This window comes from Scyliorhinus canicula, chromosome 12, assembly GCF_902713615.1.
Source record: "Scyliorhinus canicula chromosome 12, sScyCan1.1, whole genome shotgun sequence".
Classification (NCBI taxonomy): domain Eukaryota; kingdom Metazoa; phylum Chordata; class Chondrichthyes; order Carcharhiniformes; family Scyliorhinidae; genus Scyliorhinus; species Scyliorhinus canicula.
Genome location: NC_052157.1, coordinates 5811363 through 5833976, shown reverse-complemented (window position 1 = coordinate 5833976; position 22614 = coordinate 5811363). Strand labels below are relative to the sequence as shown.

At 46.6% G+C, this 22614-nt stretch overlaps 1 protein-coding gene across 1 annotated transcript in view; it reads left to right on the top strand.

Annotated features, from left to right (window-relative positions):
- The window catches only part of LOC119974820 (A disintegrin and metalloproteinase with thrombospondin motifs 7-like), a 194993-nt gene extending 173396 nt beyond the window's left edge, over positions 1 to 21597 (top strand). The window contains exon 23 of the mRNA XM_038814090.1: positions 19018 to 21597. Within this exon, the coding sequence (XP_038670018.1) occupies positions 19018 to 19175 (158 nt within the window). The 3' untranslated portion in view covers positions 19176 to 21597. The remainder of the gene's footprint in view (positions 1 to 19017) is intronic.
- Positions 21598 to 22614: the final 1017 nt, after the last annotated feature.

Here is a 22614-nt window from a genome sequence, read left to right as displayed (position 1 = left end):
TGCGCAGGTGGGAAGACTCCACCCGCGTGTGCGCGGGTGACGTCATCGCGTTTTTGCGCGAAACCCGCGCATGCGCGGTCCGGGTTGCCCCTCAGCCGCCCCGCGTATTGATACTGCGGGGCGGCGGAAGGACAAATAGTGCGCGGGCATCGGGCCCGCTGCCCGCGATCGGTGGGCACCGATCGCGGGCCCATGGCACCCTTGGCACGGCCGTGGTACTGCCGTGCCAATCGGTGCCATGGTTATTTTTTTCCAGGTAGTCACGACGTTTTTACGAACGGCAGGACCAGGTGTGTTTGCCGTTCGTAAAAAGGTCGTAAAGGGCTGGGACTTCGGCCCTTCTAACAGCTGTGAATCGCTGCCGGCCGTAAAAAAACGGCGGCAGCGATTCGTGTCGGGATTTCGGCGGGGGGGTGGGAGAATAGCGGGAGGGCGTCAAAAAAGTCGGGAAGGCCCTCCCGCTATTCTCCCACCCGTCGTGGGGGGGGGGGAGAATTTCGCCCACTGTTTCTGGGCACTTCACCCCAGTGGTGATATTCTGAAGAGAGAATACGTGAACCAGGTTTATATTCTCGGAATACAGACGATTAAGGCGTGATTTGGTTGAAGATTTTATAGATTTGATGTCAATCGATAGGTTCGTTGGTGGTTGGGTCTAAAATGAGGAGGCATAACCTCAAAATCAGAGCTTGGACAATCGGGTGAGAATTCAGGAAACATTTCTTCAGACAAAGGGCGGCAGAAATGTGGAATTCTCGCCCTCAAAAAAAACAGGAGGTGTTGGAGTTCAATTCATAATTTTAAATCTGAGATTGATAGATATTTTTCTGGGTGTTGAAGGATGTCAAACAAGATGGTAGATGGAATCAGGGAACTGATCAGCCATTTTTAAACATTTGTTCGCTGGGATGTGATTTTTTTTCCCTATGGGGATGTGGGCGTCGCCGGCTGGGTCAGCATTTATTGCCCATCCCTAATCCCTTGAACTGAGTAGTTTACTTGTCCATTTGAGAGGGCATTTAAGAAGCAGCCACATTGCTGTGGGTTTGGAGTCACACGTACGCCAGACCAGGTAAATGTAATATTCCGCAAAGGATCTGCGGAATTGGAATGCTTGTCTTCACCCTGCTCCTTGTGGAGTACGAGCTCCCCGCTAGGGGAGGGGTATCTTAATTAACCTCTGTATATAAGGTCAGCCAGTAAGGCGTCCACCAGAGGGGAACCTGGTTGGAATCTACTAGGTAGTGTAAATATCATAGACATATAGAATTTACAGTGCAGAAGGAGACCATCTGCCCATTGAGTCTACACCGGCCTTGGAAAGAGCACCCTACATAAGCCTACACCTCCATCCTATCCCTCCAACCCAGTAACCCCACCTAACCCTTGGACACTATGGGGAAATTTCATGGGGCCAATCCACCTAACCCGCACATCTTTGGACTGTGGGAGGAAACCGGAGCACCCGGAGGAAACCCACGCAGACACGGGGAGAACGTGCAGACTCCGCACAGTGACCCAAGCCGGGAATCGAACCCGAGTCCCTGCAGCCGCGAAGCAACAGTGCTAACCACTGTGCTACCGTGCTGCCCAAATACCGTTCGTAAAAATAAAACTTTGTTCTTACCTTACTCAGTGTGGACTCCCCGTGTCCTTATTAAAGTCAGGATGGCATATTCCCTTTCCTAAAGGTGTGTTTCAAAGATAATTGACAATGGTCATCATTGGACTTTTAATTCCAGGTTTTGATAGAATTTGAATGTCACCATCAGCTGTGTTGGAATTCGAACCTGGGTCCCCAGCACATTACCCTGGGTCCCCAGCACATTACCCTGGGTCCCCAGCACATTACCCTGGGTCCCCAGCACATTACCCTGGGTCCCCAACACATTACCCTGGGTCCCCAGCACATTACCCTGGGTCCCCAGCACATTACCCTGGGTCCCCAGCACATTACCCTGGGTCCCCAGCACATTACCCTGGGTCCCCAGCACATTACCCTGGGTCCCCAGCACATTACCCTGGGTCCCCAGCACATTACCCTGGGTCGCTGTTAGTGACAATGCCACTACACCACTGCTGAAATGGATTTATTACTCACATACATTTGCTTTTGCGAAGGAGATGATGTGACAGTCTTGAGGGTGTGAATAGTCTCCAGTTCCTAATTTTTTCTAATTGCTGAAATAAATTGGCTTGTGAGGTCAAACTTGGGGAAACCATGCCCTGTGAGCAGAATGTTGAGTACATTATTTGACAAATGAAATATTTTACCTGTTTTATTGGGGGTGGATAGGACAGACTAGCTGAAGAGGGATCTGTCGCAGTATAAACAACAGCAACTCTCATTAATTCAGCACCTTTAAATAGTAAAACAGCCCATGGTGTTTCACAGGAGGGTCATCAAACAAAAATCAACAGCAAATTATAAACTTGTCTTTAGTCTCCGCAGATCCTGACTGTTACATGTAAACATCAAATAGCCCATGTAATAAATGAAGGCTGTTCTTCTGCTCGTCATGACACTGTCAATTAAAAATATCCAAGCTTATGTCAAATTATTCTCTCCAAGTAGTTCAAGCTAAAGTAAATCCAAAACATGGAATTTCGCCAAGTAAATTTTAATAATCCTAGTTAAGCCTGCTTTGCAATTTCAGTCACAGATTAGCTCCAAGTTCACGTTTATGTCATGTCACTAAGACCTACTGTACTTGGTGCTGTCAAACACCCTGTGGGAAAATAGCTTCCTGCTCTGGATCTGCCTTTGCAGCCTCCGACAGCCCACAGCTCTTTCCCAGCTGGCTTGAAAGAAACAGATGATGAACCATTGCACACTTACAGCTCTGCAACGTTGATCAATGCGGCAACTGCCTCAGCTCAGCTGCTGCGGAAGCCTTCATCTATGCCTTTTTTATACCTGCTAATCGATACTCTCTGACCTGGCCTTCCGCCTCTCACCCCACTTAAACCTGAGTTCACCCACACTCTGTTACCCTTGTCCTAATTCCCACCAAGTCCATTCAGCCATCACCCCTGTGATTGCTGACCCGCTTTGGTTCCCAGTTCCCCAACACCTTCATTTAAAAATTGATCTTTGGTTTGAAATATCTCCATGGCCTCACCATCAAACTTTCTAATCCCTCCCAGCGCTGCACAACCCTCAGAGATCTCTGTGCTCCGAGCAGATAGCTGCGGTGCAGAAGGAGTTGCGGATCCTTCTGCATAAATCACAAAGAGCTAGCTTGCAGGTTCAGCTGGGAATAGGGAAGGCAAATGGAATGTTGGTCTTTATTTGAAAGCCACGATGTGGAGATGTCAGCATTGGACTGGGGTGGGCACAGTAAGAAGTCTTACAGTAACCAGGTTGAAGTCCAACAGGTTTGTTTCCAATCACTTTAACCTGGTGTTGTAAGACTTCTTACTTTATTTCAATGAGAATGGGGTCTAAAAATAAGGAAGTCCTGCCAAAACTACACAAGGCTCGAGTTAGACCATACCTGGAGTACTGTGAGCGGTTTTGGTCCCCTGATCTAAGGGAAGATATTCTGGCATTAGAGGCAGACCAGAGAAGGTTCACTGGGTTGATCCCGGGTAGGGAGGGATTTTCTTATGAGGAGCGGTTGAGTAGGTTGGGTCTGTGCTTATTGGAGTTTAGAAGAATGAGAGGTGACCTTAATGAGACAAAAAGGATTCTCAGGGGGTTTGACAGGGTCGATGCGGAGAGGTTGTTTCTCCTTGTGGGAGAGCCTGGGACCAGAGGGCATCACCTCAGAGTAAGGGGGTCTCCCATTTCAGACCGAGCTGAGTAGGAATTTTGTCCCTCAGAGGATGGAATCTGTGGAATTCTTCACCACAGAGAGCTGTAGAGACAGGGTCGTTAAGTATGTTCAAGACTAAACAGACAAGATTTTTAATCAATGAGGAAATCGAGGGTTATGGGGATAAGGTGAGAAGGTGGAGTTGAGCATTACCATATAAGATCAGTCACGATTTCATTGAATGGCAGAGCTGGTTCGATGGGCCGAATGGCCTACATCTTATGGTCTGCTCCAATTTTGACCTCTTGAACATCCTGCTTTCTATCACTCCACCACTGGTGCTTATACCTTCATCTGACTGGGACATAATCATAATTCCCTCCCTAAACCTCTCCACCTCTCTCCTCTCCTTTCAGACTCTTCTAAGGGCGGCACGGTAGCACAGTGGGTAGCACTGTTCGATTCCCAGCTTGGGTCACTGTCTGTGTGGAGTCTGCATGTTCTCCCAGGGTCTGCGTGGGTTTCCTCCGGCCGCTCCTGTTTCCTCCCACAAGTCCCGAAAGACGTGATGTTAGATGAATTGGACATTCTGAATTCTCCCTCCGTGTACCCGAACAGGCGCCGGAATGTGGCGACTAGGGGCTTTTCACAGTAACTTCATTGCAGTGTTCATGTAAGCCTACTTGTGACAATAATTAAGATTATTATTATCTTCGGAAAGCTAGAGGTGCAGGATAGAACTGGAGCTGATCTTTACACACACACTTTTTTTTTACAAGGGCACAAACTCCTCGCTGCCCCTCAATTTGAGGATAACTTCTTGTCAAGGGCATGAGTTTCATGGGTTATCATGCAATGGAACTGGTTGATTCTTGACCTCTAGACCTTAGAACAGGTGGGTCAGGATGTTCCACAGGGTAGTAGGATCCAGAATGCAGCATCTGCTTTCTTTTCTGCCGCCGCTCTGCCACTTCAGGAAGATATTGTGACTGAGAGGGTGATGCAGCTTGATTGACAAGTTGCCGCTATTTTTAAAATTGGAGGAAGCTCCTTCCAGTCATTAATGTCAAACCTGCCGCGTTTCAGGGAGAGTTTCAGAGTGTCTTTGAAGTGTTTTCTTCGTCCTTTCCCTGCAGCACTGACCATTTGAGAGTTCAGAAAACAAGACCTGTCGGGGATACAGCTTTCAGCCATCTAGATATCTTTGATTTTGCAGGAATTCCTCCTGAATTTCCTGTGGAACGGGCCTCTGGAGGACACTAGCCTCGGATTCGACGGAGGCGTTGCTGGTGGAATTTCTCTAACGTTCTTATGTCCAGGCCTCACTGCAGTACGGGAGTGTGGTGACATTAGAGCCGGGATTCCCCCGCCGCCCCCCACCAGGACAGGTCCCTGTCAGTGGCTATATCGCCTCATTCACTGCCTTTGGGTGTATTTTATACCACTTAAATAGAAAACACTTTTAAACTCAGTTCCCTCCATGCCAAAACCAAACTGACCACCGTAGAAATACATGATGTCCAGTTTGCAGATGACCACACTGTTGTTGCCCACTCAGCTCTAAATTTGCAACCACTCTCCATCTCTTCAAATCTGCGTACGAGAAACTCGGCCCGTCTTTGAACGTTTCTGAAATGAAACTCATGTCGATCCACCACCCCACACCCCGTCACAAATCTGTTGAAGGAGAGGCTCCGGAATGTGTTGAGAACTTCCCATACATTAGTGGCCAGCTCTCTCAAAAGACCGCTATTAACGGGAATACTGGATCAGCTGTGCTAGCTCCGCCTTCTACAAACTACGGCAGTGTGCGTTTGACAATAAAGAACTCCGCAATTTAATAAAAGTCCTTGGCCGGGATTCTCCGATCCTGTACCGGGTCGGAAAATTGCCGTTGGGGGGGGGGGGGCACGAGAATCCCGCCACGCCGCTCCGATGCCAGGCCGCCGATTCTCGGGCGACCGGAGAATTGGCGCCAATCGCGCCCGCGAGGTCGTGGGCCGCTGAAAGCACCCCCCCCCCCCCCGCTGATTCTCCGCGCCTCAACGGACCGAGTGCCCACCGAGTCCCGCCAGCGTGGGTTACGTATGGTCCTACCTGGCGGGACCTCAGAGTTCTCCTTCAAGAGGAAACTGGAGCACCGGGAGGAAACCCACACAGACATGGGGAGAAAGTGCAACCTCCACACAGTCACCCAAGGCTGGAATCGATTCTGGGTCCTTTGCTCTGTGAGGCAGTAGTTCTAATCACTGTGCCACTGTGTCGTCTAATCACCACCTTCAGCATTCCCTTCTTCCACCACCGACGCACAGTAGCAGCCGTGTGTGCCATCTGTCGTGTTACGTTACTTCATGTAACACAGGCTGCTATTTGATGCAGTCTTAACTAAAGGATGCTTCGGACTCTGAAATGAGTTCAACGTGTTTATTCAACTATTAACACAGTTCTCAAACGAATTCGACTCTCTGCTAATCTAACTGTAGTAACTCAGTTTAACTGTACCAGCTTGCTCTGAGCCACGTGCTGGGGTGTGATGCTGCTGCTGATCAACCCTGATGTACTCTCAAGGTGTCTGTCTGTGGAAGAGGCAGAGCCTGTGTGCCCTGTCCTTTTATATGGGTTGTGAAGTGCCCACTTGTGGTAACGCCACCTCTTGGTATCCTGATTACCCCATTGGTTGTGTCCTGTTCTAATGACCCATTGGTTGTATGTCTACATGTCATGACATCTCTGGTATTCCATCTAATGGTTACTTAGTTGTAGTGTATTTACATTAACCCCTTGTGTATATGCAGTGATGCCTATCACTACACCATCTACAAATTACACAGCAGCAACTCACACAGGATCCTTCAACAGCACCTTCCAAACCCGCCACCTCTAACACCATTACTGCAAGTTCCCCTCCAATCACACACCATCCTGAGTTGGAAATACATTGGCCCTTCCTCCACTGTTACTGGGTCAGAACCCTGGAACTCCCTCCCTGACAGCAGTGTGGGTGCACCTACATCACATGTACTGCCGCAGGTTCAAGAAGGCAGCTCACCACCACCTTCCCAAGGGCAATTAGGAATGGGGCAAAAAAATACTGGGCGAGCCATCCCATGAACAAATAAAAAATAAATCCTCACAAACATTCTTCTGAATCGCCTGCTTTCTGTGGCTGAGAAAATCCTCCCAGAGTCACAGCGTGGCTTTAGACCATCCAGAGGAACTTCTGACAGGGTCTTTGTTGCCAAACAAATCCAGGAAAAGTATCAAGAATAACACCGGGAAATCTTCACTGACCTGACTGAAGCATTGACTGAGTAAATCACGGGTCTCCGGGGATTGTGCTCCAGCGATTTGGATATCCAAGAAATTTCATCAGAATCGTGCCAGTGCCTCACAATAATACCACTGCAAATCTGAAACTGATGGCCTTCAAAATCTGGGCTGGTGTCAAATAAGTCTCTGTGATAGCCCCCCTACTATTTATAATCTCCCCGTCAGTGGCTAGTGGAGAGTATTCCATCACACTCCTGCCTTGTGCCTACTAGATGGTGGACAGGCTTTGGGCCATTGATTCTGTACCAGCTCTCCAAATGAGCATCATGACTTAGTGATAGTCCTCTGTGAATGTTACTTTCCACTTATAAGCCCAAGTCAGAATATTGTCCAAGTCTTGCTTCATATGGACACTGACTGCTACAGTATCGGAGGGGTTGAGAATAATGCATTGTGCAATCATCTGCAAACATTCCCACTTCTGACATTGTGACTGAGGGAAGATCGATGATGAAGCAGCTGAAGATGGTTGTGCCTAGGACATTACCCCAAGAAACTCCTTCAGCAATGTCCTGGGACTAAGATGATTGACCTCCAACAACCACAACCATCTTCCTTTGTGCCAAAAGCAACATTTTCCCTGCTATAGAAAAGAGAGGGATGCCGCAACAGTTTACACAGCATGATTTAACTTCCCTCTTGAACTTAGAACATAGAACTTACAGTGCAGAAGGAGGCCCATTGAGTCTGCACCCACCCATTTAAGCCCTCACGTCTACCCTATCCCTGTAACCCAATAACCCCGACTAACCTTTTGGATACTAAGGGCAATTTAGCATGGCCAATCCACCTAACCTGCACGTCTTTGGACTGTGGGAGGAAAGCGGAGAACTCGGAGGACACCCATGCAGACATGGGGAGAACGTGCAGACTCCGCACAGTGATCCAGCAGGGAATCGAATCTGGGACCCTGGCGCTGTGAGGCCACAGTGCTAACCACTGTGCTACTGGGCTGCCCTGATAGTTATAATTGTCCCATTCTCGAAATCGGGGAAGGTGGGGCTTGGGGGGGGGGGGGGGGGGGGATTGGATTTATTTTTCCTCCCAAGTTAAAATCCAGTTATTTATAGTGTAATGGATGACGAGCATTAACCTCCTAACTCACAGTTTCAAGCTGTGGTCGGGGCACAAGTGGATCGCCAGTTAATGGCCAACACTTGCATTCAATTAAACATAATTATTACACAATTAACACATCTGATCCTCTGTAGTAAAGAATTTCAAAGACTCACTACTTTCTGCGCAAGGAATGTCTTCCCATTTCAGTCCAAACAAGCCAACCCTTCATTTTGAGAGCATGACCTCGCCAGCCAGGGGAAACAGCATCGCAGCGTCAGTCCCATTCATTCCTCCTGGAATTTTATACATTTCAATAGATCACCTCTCATTCATCTATAAACTCTGTGGAGTTCACAGGTCCATTCTACTCAATCACGTCACATTGGACATCCCTCTCACCCCAGGAACAAATCTCTTTAACCTCCGTTGCAACCTGTCTAAGGAGAATGTATCTTTCTGCAGGCAGGGAGACCAAAACTGATCATCCATAATCAATAAATAAATATCAATAAATAGTTTGAGGTTGATAAATTGTTGACAAATACAGACAAAAGCAAAGTGCCCGAAGAGTTTCGGTGGGGGAGGATTTAAACTTTATTACGTCCATGCCTGTCATTACAAAGAATACCATTGGCTGATCCATTAGAAAAGCTGTGTTTATTTTGGATTCAAGTGAAGGATTGAGTTTTCGATCATTGCCCAACATGCCTTGTGTGTCCTGTGATAAATGCATCCTGTGGCCTGTGACAGATTGCTGAATGTGTCACCCATTGCTCCCTCTCTTGCTTTCTCTCACTTTTGTTCCCTCCTGCTTTATTCGAACGACTCACTATGTTGGTAATGCCAGGACAGCAACACATTAAGATGCTCTTTGTGGCACCTGCAGACAGACACTGGAGGCTGCCAGCAGTTAAGAAAGGGCTTTACTGATGAAAGGCAAAGGCAGTTTAGTAACAGGCACAGAACACTATACAACAGGTCTTAATACTTCAGCTCCCTGATCCACACTGCGCAGAATCCTTCTCTCAGGGCCCCACACAAACTTCTTTTTAAACATTCCAAATCAAGTGGCAATTTAGTGTGGCCAATCCACCTACCCTGCACATCTTTGGGTTGTAGGGATGAGACACACGGGGAGAATGTGCAAACTCCACATGGACAGTGACCCGGGGCCAGGATTGAACCCGGGTCCTCAGTGCCGTGAGGCATCAGTGCGCCACCATGCCGCTCTCCTGCACAAACTCCCTATTGGCCGGAGTTCCCGCGCGATTGGCACGAGCTGGTCACATGGCTCATGGAGCCCACCCCCTTAATGGGGCCACGCTACCACACCCTCCTTTGTCCCATGCCTCACGATCGGGAGAATTTGTAGCATGGGGGCAGCAGGGTAGCATGGTGGTTAGCATAAATGCTTCACAACTCCAGGGTCCCAGGTTCGATTCCCGGCTGGGTCACTGTCTGTGTGGAGTCTGCACGTCCTCCCCCTGTGTGCGTGGGTTTCCTCCGGGTCCTCCGGTTTCCTCCCACAGTCCAAAGATGTGCGGGTTAGGTGGATTGGCCATGCTAAATTGCCCGTAGTGTCCTAATAAAAAAGTAAGGTTAAGGGGGGGGGGGGGGGGTTGTTGGGTTACGGGTATAGGGTGGATACGTGGCTTTGAGTAGGGTGATCATGGCTCGGCACAACATTGAGGGCCGAAGGGCCTGTTCTGTGCTGTACTGTTCTATGATCTTCATCAGTTCTTCAGCGATTTGGCCTTTCTTCACATTTTGCTTATTAACACCCTCCCCCGCCGCGCCCACTCCACAGATCTTTTATAGAGGCATGGCAACTAAACAACCCCCCCCCCCCCCCCCCCCCCCCCCCCCGCCCCCGATCCATCAGTGTAAATGATTTACCTCCAAAACCATTTGTCAAGTGTTCTGAACAACATGTTTTCCTCAAAGGAAGGAAAGGTTTTGGGGAGGATTTTACCGGAATGCAGCATCACGCTGTTAGTTAGATTTTTCTGGGCCTTATTCAGCTAAAAAAAATAACATAACTTTCTGGAAATGCGAGCTGTGATTACAACGGGGTTTCTGGAACCTCAATGAACAGTGGAGGAATGTAAGTTGACCAGCAAGCTTTGCAGGTTCACGTCATGGCTGGGTCAGTTTTCAAATTAATGGCACTGTATATTGCAGTAAAAAGGCATTTCATCAACATTTTTCATCTTGTGTCATTCATGGCCGTTTATTTATCTAGCAGCATCTGATCCATCGTTCTGCAGTTCTATTCGGATAGCCTGAGACAAACATAATCAGCTGTATTTCGGTACCGTACCTTTACGCAAGCTAACGATACTGTATGTATCTACCCCAAAAAGTGCAGTTTGCAAAGTCTTCCACAAACGTTCAGTTCAAATTCCTGAGTATTACGGTGCATCTTATGAAAGCAAAGCGAGTTTGATGGCATTTTCCAAAGTGCACATTCCGCAAAGGGAAAATAAATCCAATGAACTATTTGAATTCCTACACAATGCGGAGACAAATAGTTCTGCAATATATTTATGAGTAAGTATTAACCAGATGAAGGTATCACCGGGCTACAGTTGCCCTGTCAGGTCGTAATGTAATCGTGATGCCTGGTCGCTGGAGTTTAGAAGAGAGGTGATCTAGAACATAGAACATAGAACACTACAGCGCAGTACGGGCCCTTCGGCCCTCGATGTTGCGCCGACCTGTGAAACCATCTGAAGCCTATTTGACCTACACTATTCCATTTTCATCCATATGTCTATCCAGTGACCACTTAAATGCCCTTAAAGTTGGCGAGTCTACTACTGTTGCAGGCAGGGCGTTCCACACCCCTACTACTCTCTGAGTAAAGAAACTGCCTCTGACATCTGTCCTATATCTCTCACCCCTCAATTTAAAGCTATGTCCCCTCGTGTTGGTCATCACCATCCGAGGAAAAAGACTCTCACTGTCCACCCTATCTAACCCTCTGACTATCTTATATGTCTCTATTAAGTCACCTCTCAGCCTTCTCCTCTCTAACGAAAACAACCTCAATTCCCTGAGCCTTTCCTCGTAAGACCTTCCCTCCATACCAGGCAACATCCTAGTAAATCTCCTCTGAACCCTTTCCAAAGCTTCCACATCCTTCCTATAATGTGGTGACCAGAACTGCACGCAGTACTCCAGGTGTGGCCGCACCAGAGTTATGTACAGCTGCAGCATGACCCTGTGGTTCCGAAACTCAATCCCCCTGCTTATAAAGGCTAGCACACCATATGCCTTCTTAACAGCCCTATTAACCTGGGTGGCAACTTTCAAGGATTTATGTACCTGGATGCCAAGATCTCTCTGTTCATCTACACTACCAAGAATCTTGCCATTAGCCCAGTACTCTGCATTCCTGTTACTCCTTCCAAAGTGAACCACCTCACACTTTTCCGCATTAAACTCCATCTGCCATCTCATTGAAACCACCAAAATTCTGAGAGGAGTCAACAGGGTAGATGTTAAGAGGCTGTGTCTCCCAGCTGGAGAGTCTAGACCTAGGAGCTCACTGTCTCAGAGTAAGGTTTCGATCATTTAAGAAATGTTTTCACTCAGTGGGTTGTGAATCTTTGATATTCTCTCCCCCAGAAGGCTGTGGATTCCCAGTCGGTGTGTATTTTCAATATTTGGATTGTTAGATTTACGAACGGACTTGAGGTTGGGTCAGAAAGCGGAGTTGACACCCATGTATAATCAATAACTAAACACAGTGTTCTCTGAAAGTTACCTCTTGTCCTGAAATATACCCATGTTCCCTGAGCTCACTGAGACACCCCTTTTCCCAAACAACATCCAATTTTAGTAACTCTATAGGTCAAATCCAGTTAATAGTTACCACTATTAGCCAAGCTTGGGAAAATGTCTCTATCTAGTGATCTAGTGGCCCTCTATCCAACCTGCTGCTCCACATCACCCCCCCCCCCCCCCCCCCCCCCCCGGACAATAGTATCAATGTCATCCTATTTCCAGTTCTCTCTAGTGTCGATGAAGAGTCATTCAGACTCAAATAATAGCTCCATCCTCTCTCCACAGATGCTGTCCGACCTGCTGAGATTTTCCAACATTTTCTGTTAATGTCTCTTCCTGGTTCAGCAAAAGCACAAAGCTGTGACTTTTAGAGGAGAATATCTGAAATCAGCGGCGGCTCTAAAGGTTAGCTGGAACAGGCCTCCGTGGCTTGGATCACAGATCGATCCGGCCTCTCTGGCTGTTGGATGAAGAACTAGCCTGCTTCCCCAATCAGGGTGCTAGCAGTTATACTGATCAGTCTCTTTGATATTCCCCTCTGTGGATTCTGCTGTCCACCTCACTCAAATCCCTTGCCTTTAGAAGTTGCCATTTGTACAGCCTCACTGATCTCTGGCGAGCAATGTTTTGATTCGCACCTCTATGTCTCTAGATTCCTGTTAATCTTTATCCCCCTCGGCGCCTGCTAGTATTCTTACTTTTCTCTTATTTTATTTTCATCGCAAGTTCACTGATAATCTCGCTAACTTTCCACATTCCTGACCAGGATAACTGCAGCTGCACAAAATGTGTTGCCTGTCAGTCTGTGGATGTCAGATAAAGATAGAATCAAGTTCTCCATCTCCACCCCTCGGAATAATCCACCAATATTTAACGTCTAGACGAGCACTTGATGTATGGACAATGGGGCACAGCAGAGGGGGACCAGCTAAAAACAGAACCCAGCATGAATCAGGAGGGGAGAGAAGACTGAAGAATTGTAGGGGGGTAACAGAGAGAGAGATCTGAAGGGTTTCAGGCCTGATTCAGATTAATCACACTGGTTATTGCCTCTGCAACACACAGCTCCCACTATATCTGTGTCCTGGTATGTTAATATCAGCCCTCACTCCAATTCCTGCAGTTAACCAGAAACCATGTAGGTCAATAAAAACAGCAGGAGGCCCTACTCCAATTTACTGACAGCTGAACCTTGACTTGATTTGCTAATTCACCGTTTGTTCCTCGAAGAATCAAAGGTACACTTCTGCAGCTTAGGTGCCAAGGCCCAGTCACTAATTCCCGTTGTAGTTCTCACCAGCAGAAAATGAGCTGTTGCCGTGAGATTGAGCCATTTACGAATGAGTATGTGCTGCATTCTGTACAAACTCTTGTTCTGTTCTAATCAGTGATTTACCTGCTCCCCTCTGATACCTCCTGCTCTACACTGCTGTAATTTTACATCCGGGGTTATCAATACAAAGAATTGTCTAAATGCTAAGCTTGTCCTTTTTTATTTTGTTTTAAAAGTGGAGACCCATTCATGTATGTGATCTCAGTCCTGTATTTCTGCTGAGATTATTTTTCGTACACCTCTCGCTTCTACCTCTCTTGACTCTGACTGGGAAAATTTCAAGAGTAATTATTTTTTCTATTCATTCATGGACTATGGAAAAAAAATGAAAATCGCTTATTGTCACATGTAGGCTTCAAATGAAGTTACTGTGAAAAGCCCCTAGTCGCCACATTCCGGCGCCTGTGCGGGGAGGCTGTTACGGGAATCGAACCGTGCTGCTGGCCTGCCTTGGTCTGCTTTCAAAGCCAGTGATTTAGCCCAGTGTGCTAAACCAGCCCCATTGGGTGTCATTGGCTAGGCCCATCCCTAAGTGCCCTTGTTAAGGTGGTGAACTGACTTCCTGGACCTCTGCAGTCCATGTGCTGTAGGTACACCCACAGTGCTGTTAGGAGGGAGTTCCAGGGACTGTGAAGGAACGGTGACGCAGTTCCATGTCAGGATGGTGTGTGGCTTGAAGGGTAGCTTGCAGGTGATGGTGTCCTCATGTGTCTGCTACCCTTGTTCCTCAAGGTGATAGCAGTTGTGGTTTGGATAGTGCTGCTGAAAGAGCCTTCATAGAATTTACAGTGCAGAAGGAGGCCATTCGGCCCATCGAGTCTGCACCGGCTCCTGGAAAGAGCACCCTACCCAAGGTCAACACCTCCACCCTATCCCCATAACCCAGTAACCCCACCCAACACTACGGGCAATTTATCATGGCCAATCCACTTAACCTGCACATCTTTGGACTGTGGGAGGAAACCGGAGCACCCGGAGGAAACCCACGCAGACACGGGGAGAACGTGCAGACTCCGCACAGACAGTGACCCAAGCCGGAATCAAACCTGGGACCCTGGAGCTGTGAAGCAGTTGTGCTATCCACAATGCTACCGAGCCTTGGTGGGTTCCTGCAGTGCATCTTGTATATATTACACTTGCTGCCACTGTATGTTCGGGGTGAAGGGTGTGAATGTTGAAAGTGTTGGATGGGGTGTCACTCAAGTCGACTGCTTTGTCCTGAATGGTGTTGAGCTTCTTGAGTGTTGTTGGAGCTGCACTCATCCAGGCAGGTGGAGAGTATTCCATCACACCCCTGACTTGTGCCTTGTAGATGGTGGATCAGTGGTTAGCATTGCTGCCTCACGAAGCCAAGGTCCCAGGTTCGATCCCGGAGTCTGTGTGGAGTTTGCACATTCTCCTCCTGTTTGCGTGGGTTTCGCCCCCACAACCCAAAGATGTGCAGGGTAGATGGATTGGCCATGCTAAATTGGCCCTTAATTGAAAAAAATTAATTTGGTACGCTAATTTTTAAATAAAAGAAGATGGCGGACAGACTTTGAAGAGTCAGGAGGGGAGTTGCCCACTTTAGAATTCCCAGCCTCTAATAATAATAATAAAGTGTTGTACTCACCACAGTATTTATGTAGCTGGTCCAGTTAACTTTCTGGTCAATGGTGATTCCAAAGATGCTGGCAGGGAGAGCAATGTGGGGTTGGCGGTGGTGAAGGTGATGGTGGTGCGCTGGTTAAACCTTTACTTGCCATTATCAGCCCAAGCCTAACTGATATCCAGGCATTGCTACATAGGGGGCGGGATTCTCTGACCCCCCGCCAGGTGGGAGAATCGCCGGGGATCGGCGTGAATCCCGCCCCCGCCATCGTCCCAATTCTCCCGCCCCCCCCCCCCAAAAAACCGGCTCGGCATGCATCGCGCCGCCCGCCTCGGAGAATGGCGGAGTCCGGCGTGATTCAATGGGCGCCAGGGCCGCCCCAATTCTTCGGCCCGCGATGGGCCGAAGTCCCGCCCGCCTGTAGCCGGTCCCGCCGGCGTAAATCAGAGTAGGTCCCTTACCGGCGGGACCTGGCGGCGCGGGCGGGCTCCGGGGCTGCTGGGGGCTTGCAGGGGGGATCATGCCCCAGGAGGTGCCCCCACGGTGGCCTGGCCCGCGGTCGGGGCCCACCGATCCGTGGGCGGGCACGTGCCATGAGGGCAATCTGTTCCTTCCGCATCAGCCGTCGTGGTCCTCCGCGATGGCCAATGCGGAAGTGAATCCCTGTGCGCATGCGCGGGGTTGACACCAGCACGCGCTGGCGCTGACTCGCACCGGCCGGCGTAAGTCCTTCGGCGCCAGTTGGCGTGGCCCCAGGCACCTATCCCACCGGTCGGCAGGGCGCCAACCACTCCGGGGCAGGCATAGCCCCTCAAGGTGCGGAGGATTCCGCCCCTGGTCAGAGAGTTTCATTATCCGAGGAGTTGCAAATGGAACTGATCTTCGTGCAGTCATCAGCGAACATCCCTATCTCTGACCAGGTGATGGAGGGATGTGGCTGAAGATAGATGGACCTTGAGCATTGCCCTGAGGAAATCTCACCGTTCCCTGAAATTCTCTCCCTAATTCCGGAAACTCTCTTCTTAATTCCTGAAACACTTCTCTAATCCTTGAAGCACTTTGCAATGTCTGAGTGCTAATGGTTCTTAAAGAATTCAAAATTGTTATTTTTGTTCTTTGTTGTGTTAAAGGACTAAGAGAGGATCTAGAAGCAGACACTGGTTCTCCAGAGGGTTTTAAGAGCAGACGGATAGACTAGGAATTGGCACATTGTTGAAGAGAGCTGTTTGCCCTCAAAGACTTCAAACTCTAATTATCTGATTGTCACTACTTCAGAAAAGAGCAGTTTTATTTTAGACGAGGCTGGTGGATACATTGGCTGCTGTTTTCTTCACAGTTGTAACAACTCTCTCTTTCTCTGCTGCCTGTTATCTAAAGAAAAGAAATGAAAAGGCCAGATTATATCAGAAAGTGACATGTTGGATCTCCAGGCGTTGAAACCTGTGACGAGCCTCAATTTAACAAATTTTCATAGAAAGCATTAATACCAACATAACAGTTTTGTTACGGGATCTAAATTCGGAGGGAGCACCTATTTCTCCCTGATACTGATGAGGTATTTTTAAATATTTGAGCGCCCCCGTTCAAAAGACAAAGCTGATAATAATCTTTATTGTCACAAGTAGGCTTACATTAACACTGCAACAAAGTTACTGTGTAAAGCCCCTAGTCGCCGCACTCTGGCGCCTGTTCAGGAACACAGAGGGAGACTTCAGAATGTCCAATTCACCTAACTGCACGTCTTTTCGGGACTTGTGGGAGGAAACCGGAACACCCGGAGGAAACCCAGACAGACACGGGGAGAACGTGCAGACTCCGCACAGACAGTGACCCAAGCCGGGAATCGAACCTGGGACCCTGGAGCTGTGAAGCAACCACTGTACTAACCGTGCCACCTCTTAGTGGACCAAGGGTGAAAAAGAAGAGGAGCAGGGATTAAATAAATCACGAAGTTACAATTGTAATGATAGGTATATAGGCAAGTTAGTGAGGGGTTAATTATTACATCTCAGTGTAATTCAAACACTAGAGGGCACCACCATATCTCTGTATAGCAATCAGAACTCAGGGAATGCTGGGTAGTGTTCGTGAAGGAGAAAACCTGAGGACAGAGTATTAGATTAGAGAGAGTTAACATGAGGTTATTATTAGTGACTATTTAAATTATTCATTACTGCTAGACAGATTTAATATAACTTTATTAGTAACTATAGCTCAGTAGTGTGTGCAAACTTCATTTAATTAATCGCTATACAATAAATTCGTTTTGTTTCAATCTAATGATTGGTGGATTCTTTGTCATCAACTCAACAGACCATTCTAGAACAAAAGACAAAGATCACAACATATTACCACCCAGGGTAACATAACATGCTACCAGGGGTTGAAACATAACAACAATTAGGTGATGCCGAGAAGCATTTGGAAGATTTCTGGGTAATCGATTTATATGGCTTTAGATAGACAGGTAAACGTGTTCCTCAAAAGCAGGAACAAAAAGGAATCAGCTTGTGTCTGTGACGAGGCAGTTTTACCAATGCAAGTAACAGATCAGCTGTAAATGTCAGTGTTGGTTTCTGATGCCCGGAGTAATATTTTCCCTTAACAAACAGAACTAAAACAGGTTTAGGGCCAATATCACATTGCTGTTTGGATGAACATGCTGTGCGCAAGTTGTTTGCTGTGTATCCTCCATTACAAGCAGTGATTCAAAGACTTCATAGCGAATCCCTTTGGGGTGTCAGCTTAGGACATGGGAGCAGGAGTAGGCCATTCTGCCCTACAAGCCTGCTTCTGTCCTCGGGTTGTGAAAGGCGCTATGGGAATGCAAGTCTATTTTCCCCCTCCAGGGTAGTGCTTGAATATTATAGAACCTTAACAGCATAAAAGAAGGCCGTTCTGCCCATCATACCTGTGGCAACCTCGTTTGAAAAAGTTATTAAATAACTCTACTTAACTCCCCCTCCTCTGACTCTGTTGCCATATAGTTTATCTCTTTATCCGCTGGTCACTGACCTTCCTACAAATGGAAATAGTTTCCACACCATCAAGATTTTTCATGTGGTCCATCGGATTCCACGATGCGGGTCTAATATCTATGGTTTTATGTTTCTGTTGGCTCAGTTGGCTAGATGACAGACTGATGCCAACAACACAAGTTCAATCGCTGTGCCAACTGACGTGGTTCATGGAGGGCTACCTCCTTGCCTTGCCTCATTCTTGACCCGAGGGTGGGGTGGGGGGAGGGGGGGGGGGTGGTACCCCACGACCTATATAATGACTTGTCTCACATCCTCGCCAATGGAGAGACACTTATGGTCCATCGTGGAATATTGCTAATTACCTCATTCTCACTGTAGTGATATTCAGATATCAATGTATGTAAATGTAGTACAGTCATTTCAACACTAGATGTCTCACAGTCAGATACTATAAGAACCGGATTCCCGCTCTTTTTAGTTAGAGAGTGTGATCCAGAACAGTGAACAAGCAAGACATAGAATAGCTAGAGTGAGAGAAGTTAAAACCAGTTTGTTATAATAGTGTATAGTTATATAATTAATTGTACTTTATTTCTTTATAGTTAGTTTAGTATTGAGTGGGGGCAGCACGGTGGCACAGTGGTTAGCATTGCTGCCTACAGCGCTGAGGACCCGGGTTCGAATCCCGGCCCTGGGTCACTGACCGTGTGGAGTTTGCACATTCGTCCCGTGTCTGCGTGGGTTTCGCCCCCACAACCCAAAGATGTGCAGGTTAGGTGAATTGGCCACGCTAAATTGCCCCTTAATTGGAAAAAATGATTGGGTACTCTAAATTTAAAAAAAAAAGTTTAGTATTGAGTAAAAGGACTCGCAGTTTATCATTTTAGTACTCATTAAATAGTTCATTTTTCAACAAGAAGACTATTGGTCATTTTATCATCCATCCTGGTGGATTCAAGAGTAATATATATATTTTAGATAAGTTATTATTTAAAATATAACATTCACGACACATGATGGCCATTTTGGGTGGGCTGCTGCTGGCTGGTGGGCACAACCCATGGAATTATAAATCAGTGGAATGGGGGGGGGGGGGGGGAGAGCCAGAGAATGAGAGAAAAAGATGATTGCCTTGCACTGACTGAAGTATTTGTATGTTTTTTTCCTAATCCTTAGGTTACGTCTGTGAGCGAGACCGCCTGACATTCACCTTCTGTCAGACGCTTAGGCTCTTGGGCCGGTGCTATCTTCAAACTGTGCGGGCACAGTGCTGTCAAACATGTCGACCGCATGGAGTGCGAGACCGTGGCAATGAACGCGTGTCAAGGAGATGAGAAACAAGCACTGATGCCACAAAAAAAAAAATAAGACTTCGAGGAAATAATACTTCAAGCAAATTAAAGGATTACAGGGACTGAAAGGCACAAAAGCAATTCAGGAAAAAGATTTGTACGTGGACGTTTTGTTATATATATATATATATATACATGTGTATATAAAAGAAAGAGTCTTTCTTTCAGTATTCTTGTTTAAGCGACCATATCGACAAGGCAGCAATCCTAATTGTTGATTGATGCCAAAAAAGGACTTAACAATGTCAGAATTGCTCAGCAAGGTCTGAGGCCTTGCGGTTGCTATAGTTACTCACCGTCCTTTCAAGTAAGTGGTGCTCCTAACCGTCACGAAATAACACCTTTCCCATTCATAACGCAATCACATGTGTCTCCCAAAAGTGGCTTGACAAATGCCATCTTTGTGGGGGAGTTTTTTTTAAATTGTAAAAGAAATGTTCAACAGCACGTAGAACTTGAAGGGCCAAGAAGGTCGGAATAAAGATGCCGCGTGGTGCTGCTGTGTCCGACCAGCATCAAATTACTTTTCCTGGGTGTTGCTGGGCAGCACAGAACTTTTACATACTTGAATGTTTGTTTTTTTTTAAATCCTAGTTTATTTACAACTTTAAAAAGTCAAGTTCAGGTGAGAGATGTGTCATTCTGATTGGGGTCATGGTGCTAATAATTCTTTTTAAAATACTGTTATTATTTTGTAAGGGGCGGCCTAATAGTACAGTACGCACAAGTCAGTGCTGTTCTTTCTGTTGAATGATATATGGATGTATGTAGCCAATGGCAATATATTCAGTGCAAAACATTGCAGAGTGGTTCATGTGGGATGACTATTGGTGGTATTTAAATCTCCAGTAAATATTTTCCACTGCGTCAGTACAAAATAGAATATTTTTCTCTAAATATTACGTCAGGTTACCACCTCATCCCCCGCTTTGAGTCTCTCCATGTTGCAATCTTCCATTCTGAAATTGCCAGTTGTCTCAGTCTGGAAAAGTGTTAAATTTGACGTCTGACACCGTCTGCCTCCTCCCCTGTGCCTCACTGTCGCAGGGTGCACAGCACAGAGTAATCGGAGTTAAGATATCGTAGCCCTTAGTCCAACACAAACTACTTCAGATTGCAGTTCCTCCCTCCGAGAGTATGAGGTGCGTTACTTGTATTATCTGTTACATGTTTCACACACACACACACAAACTCAGGTTTCCGCTAATCTGTATAATCTGCTTGGTTTTGTACTGCAGTCAGGGTTATTTGTTGTCCTGTGAATAACATACTCCAAGCTCTGTAATTATTTGGCCTCTGAAAAGTGTGACTCACTCAAAAATCTGTGGTGTTGAAGTCTCCACCAAGCTACTGTCTGACTCTTGATGGACTGTATGCTCACTCTACATCTGTGCACAACCCGTTTTTTCTAAGTTCTGACAACTCAGGTTCACTGTAGCTTCCCAAAGGCTCTGGCTTCCCAAGTGTTCGTAGGGGTAGAGTGGAACGTTAACCTGCTACAACTGCACAGCTGATATCTCAGACCATTGGTAAACTGCCCATTGCTGGTCCTGCAGGCAGAACCTACTCATTCTTTCCATAATGTTGACTAGAGTGACGACAATCACAGGCCCAGTTCTTGCTGTGTGTGTGGCAAACAATGACAATTTTTTACAAAGTTTTGTCGATGATGCTTGTAGCTACTTCTACCAGGAGACCTGCTGTCATGGTATGTCACACTCATCTGTCTTGCCCCATCCTCCTACATCCACTGTGGCTCAGCTGCAACCCTGTGTGACATCTATCATCTGACTATGCCTAGGCTTACCCTCTTTCAGCTGTCTTCCCCTGGGCCGTCTAGAAGAGATCGCTGCAGCTTTTCAGCTCTGATCAAATGACCAAAAATGCTGACATTTTCTTTTCTGGGTGTCACTTTTGAGAGTTTGTTTTGTTCTTGCAATTTCAAGAACCTATTCAGGTCTTATACTCGGTACATGGAATGTTTAGCGCACGTCTCAGCTTCCACATTTCAAAGGCCTCTATTTTCTTCCACAGATTTTTATTTATTGTCCATGCCTTTGAGGTGTACTGAAAGTGGATATCATGTAGCATCTCATAAGTTTATTCTTTGAAATAAACTTATTAACATATCCTTCATCTTTACAAAATCAATTCTGACAATCTCTATCCCTCTGATTTTGGCATCACATCTACTGTTATCATTGATCGGAAATAGACAAACATGTCTACCCGCTCTAGTGTGGCACCATGCACTTCAGTCTTCATTCTGGGCTATTCTATTTTTATATAAATTTAGATTACCCAATTAATTTTTTTCAATTATGGGGCATTTTAGCGTGGTCAATCCACCTAACCCTGCACATCTTTGGGCTGTGGGGGCGAAACCCACGCAAACACGGGGAGAATGTGCAAACTCCACACGGACAGTGACCCAGAGCCGGGATCGAACCTGGGACCTCGGCGCCGTGAGGCAGCAGTGCTAACCCATTGGGCCACTGTGCTGCCCTTCTAGTGTATTCTAATGAGTCCTTCCAGTTGCTGTTGCTTTTGCCCTTTGGTGTCCTTTGGTATTCATATTTAATCCATATTCTAATCTTCTGGATTTTACTTTGTCTACAACATTTTGGAGGGTCCCTTCTGATTCTGCAGGTATCATGGTGTCATCAGAGAACCGCAGGTTTGTTGTCTTCTTGCCTCCAATTTCTACCCCTGGATGTACATCTAACAATCCGAATACTAGTCCTGTATAATTTTGACAATAGTACACAACCTTGCTGTGCTCTTCTCTTCACTAAAACATATCTAATTGTCCATCCTCTATCCCGATGTTCGCTATTTGATCCCAGTATGGACTTGAGATAAATCTCACATCTTTACTGTCAATGTCACATTTCAGCAACATGTCTATTAGCTTTTGATGATCTACACAATTGATTGTTTTTTCATAGTCTATGAAGCCCATGTAAATGTTCTTGTTCACTTCTAGATAATTATCAAAAATTGTTCTGAGATTTGTACACCTCCTTAAAACTTGCCCCTCACATCTTAAACCTATGCCCCCTAATAATTGACTCTTTCACCCTGCGAAAAAGCTTCTGACTATCCACTCTGTCCATGCCCCTCATAATCTTGTAATCTTCTATCAAGTCACCCCTCAACCTCCGTCGCTCCAGTGAGAAAAAAACAAGTCTCTCCAACCTCTGCTCATAGCTTAATGCCCTCCATACCAGGCAACATCCTGGTAAAACTCTTCTGCACCCTCTCCAATGCCTCCATATCCTTCTGTGTCTAAATCCTGATTGCATTTCACCAGTTTCTGCTTCAGATGTGTTATCATTTCTTTCTGTTATAATTTTCAAGATCACTTTAATGAAATGACTCATTAAGTTTCTAGTTCTAAACTTTAGTTTTCTTTGGTATC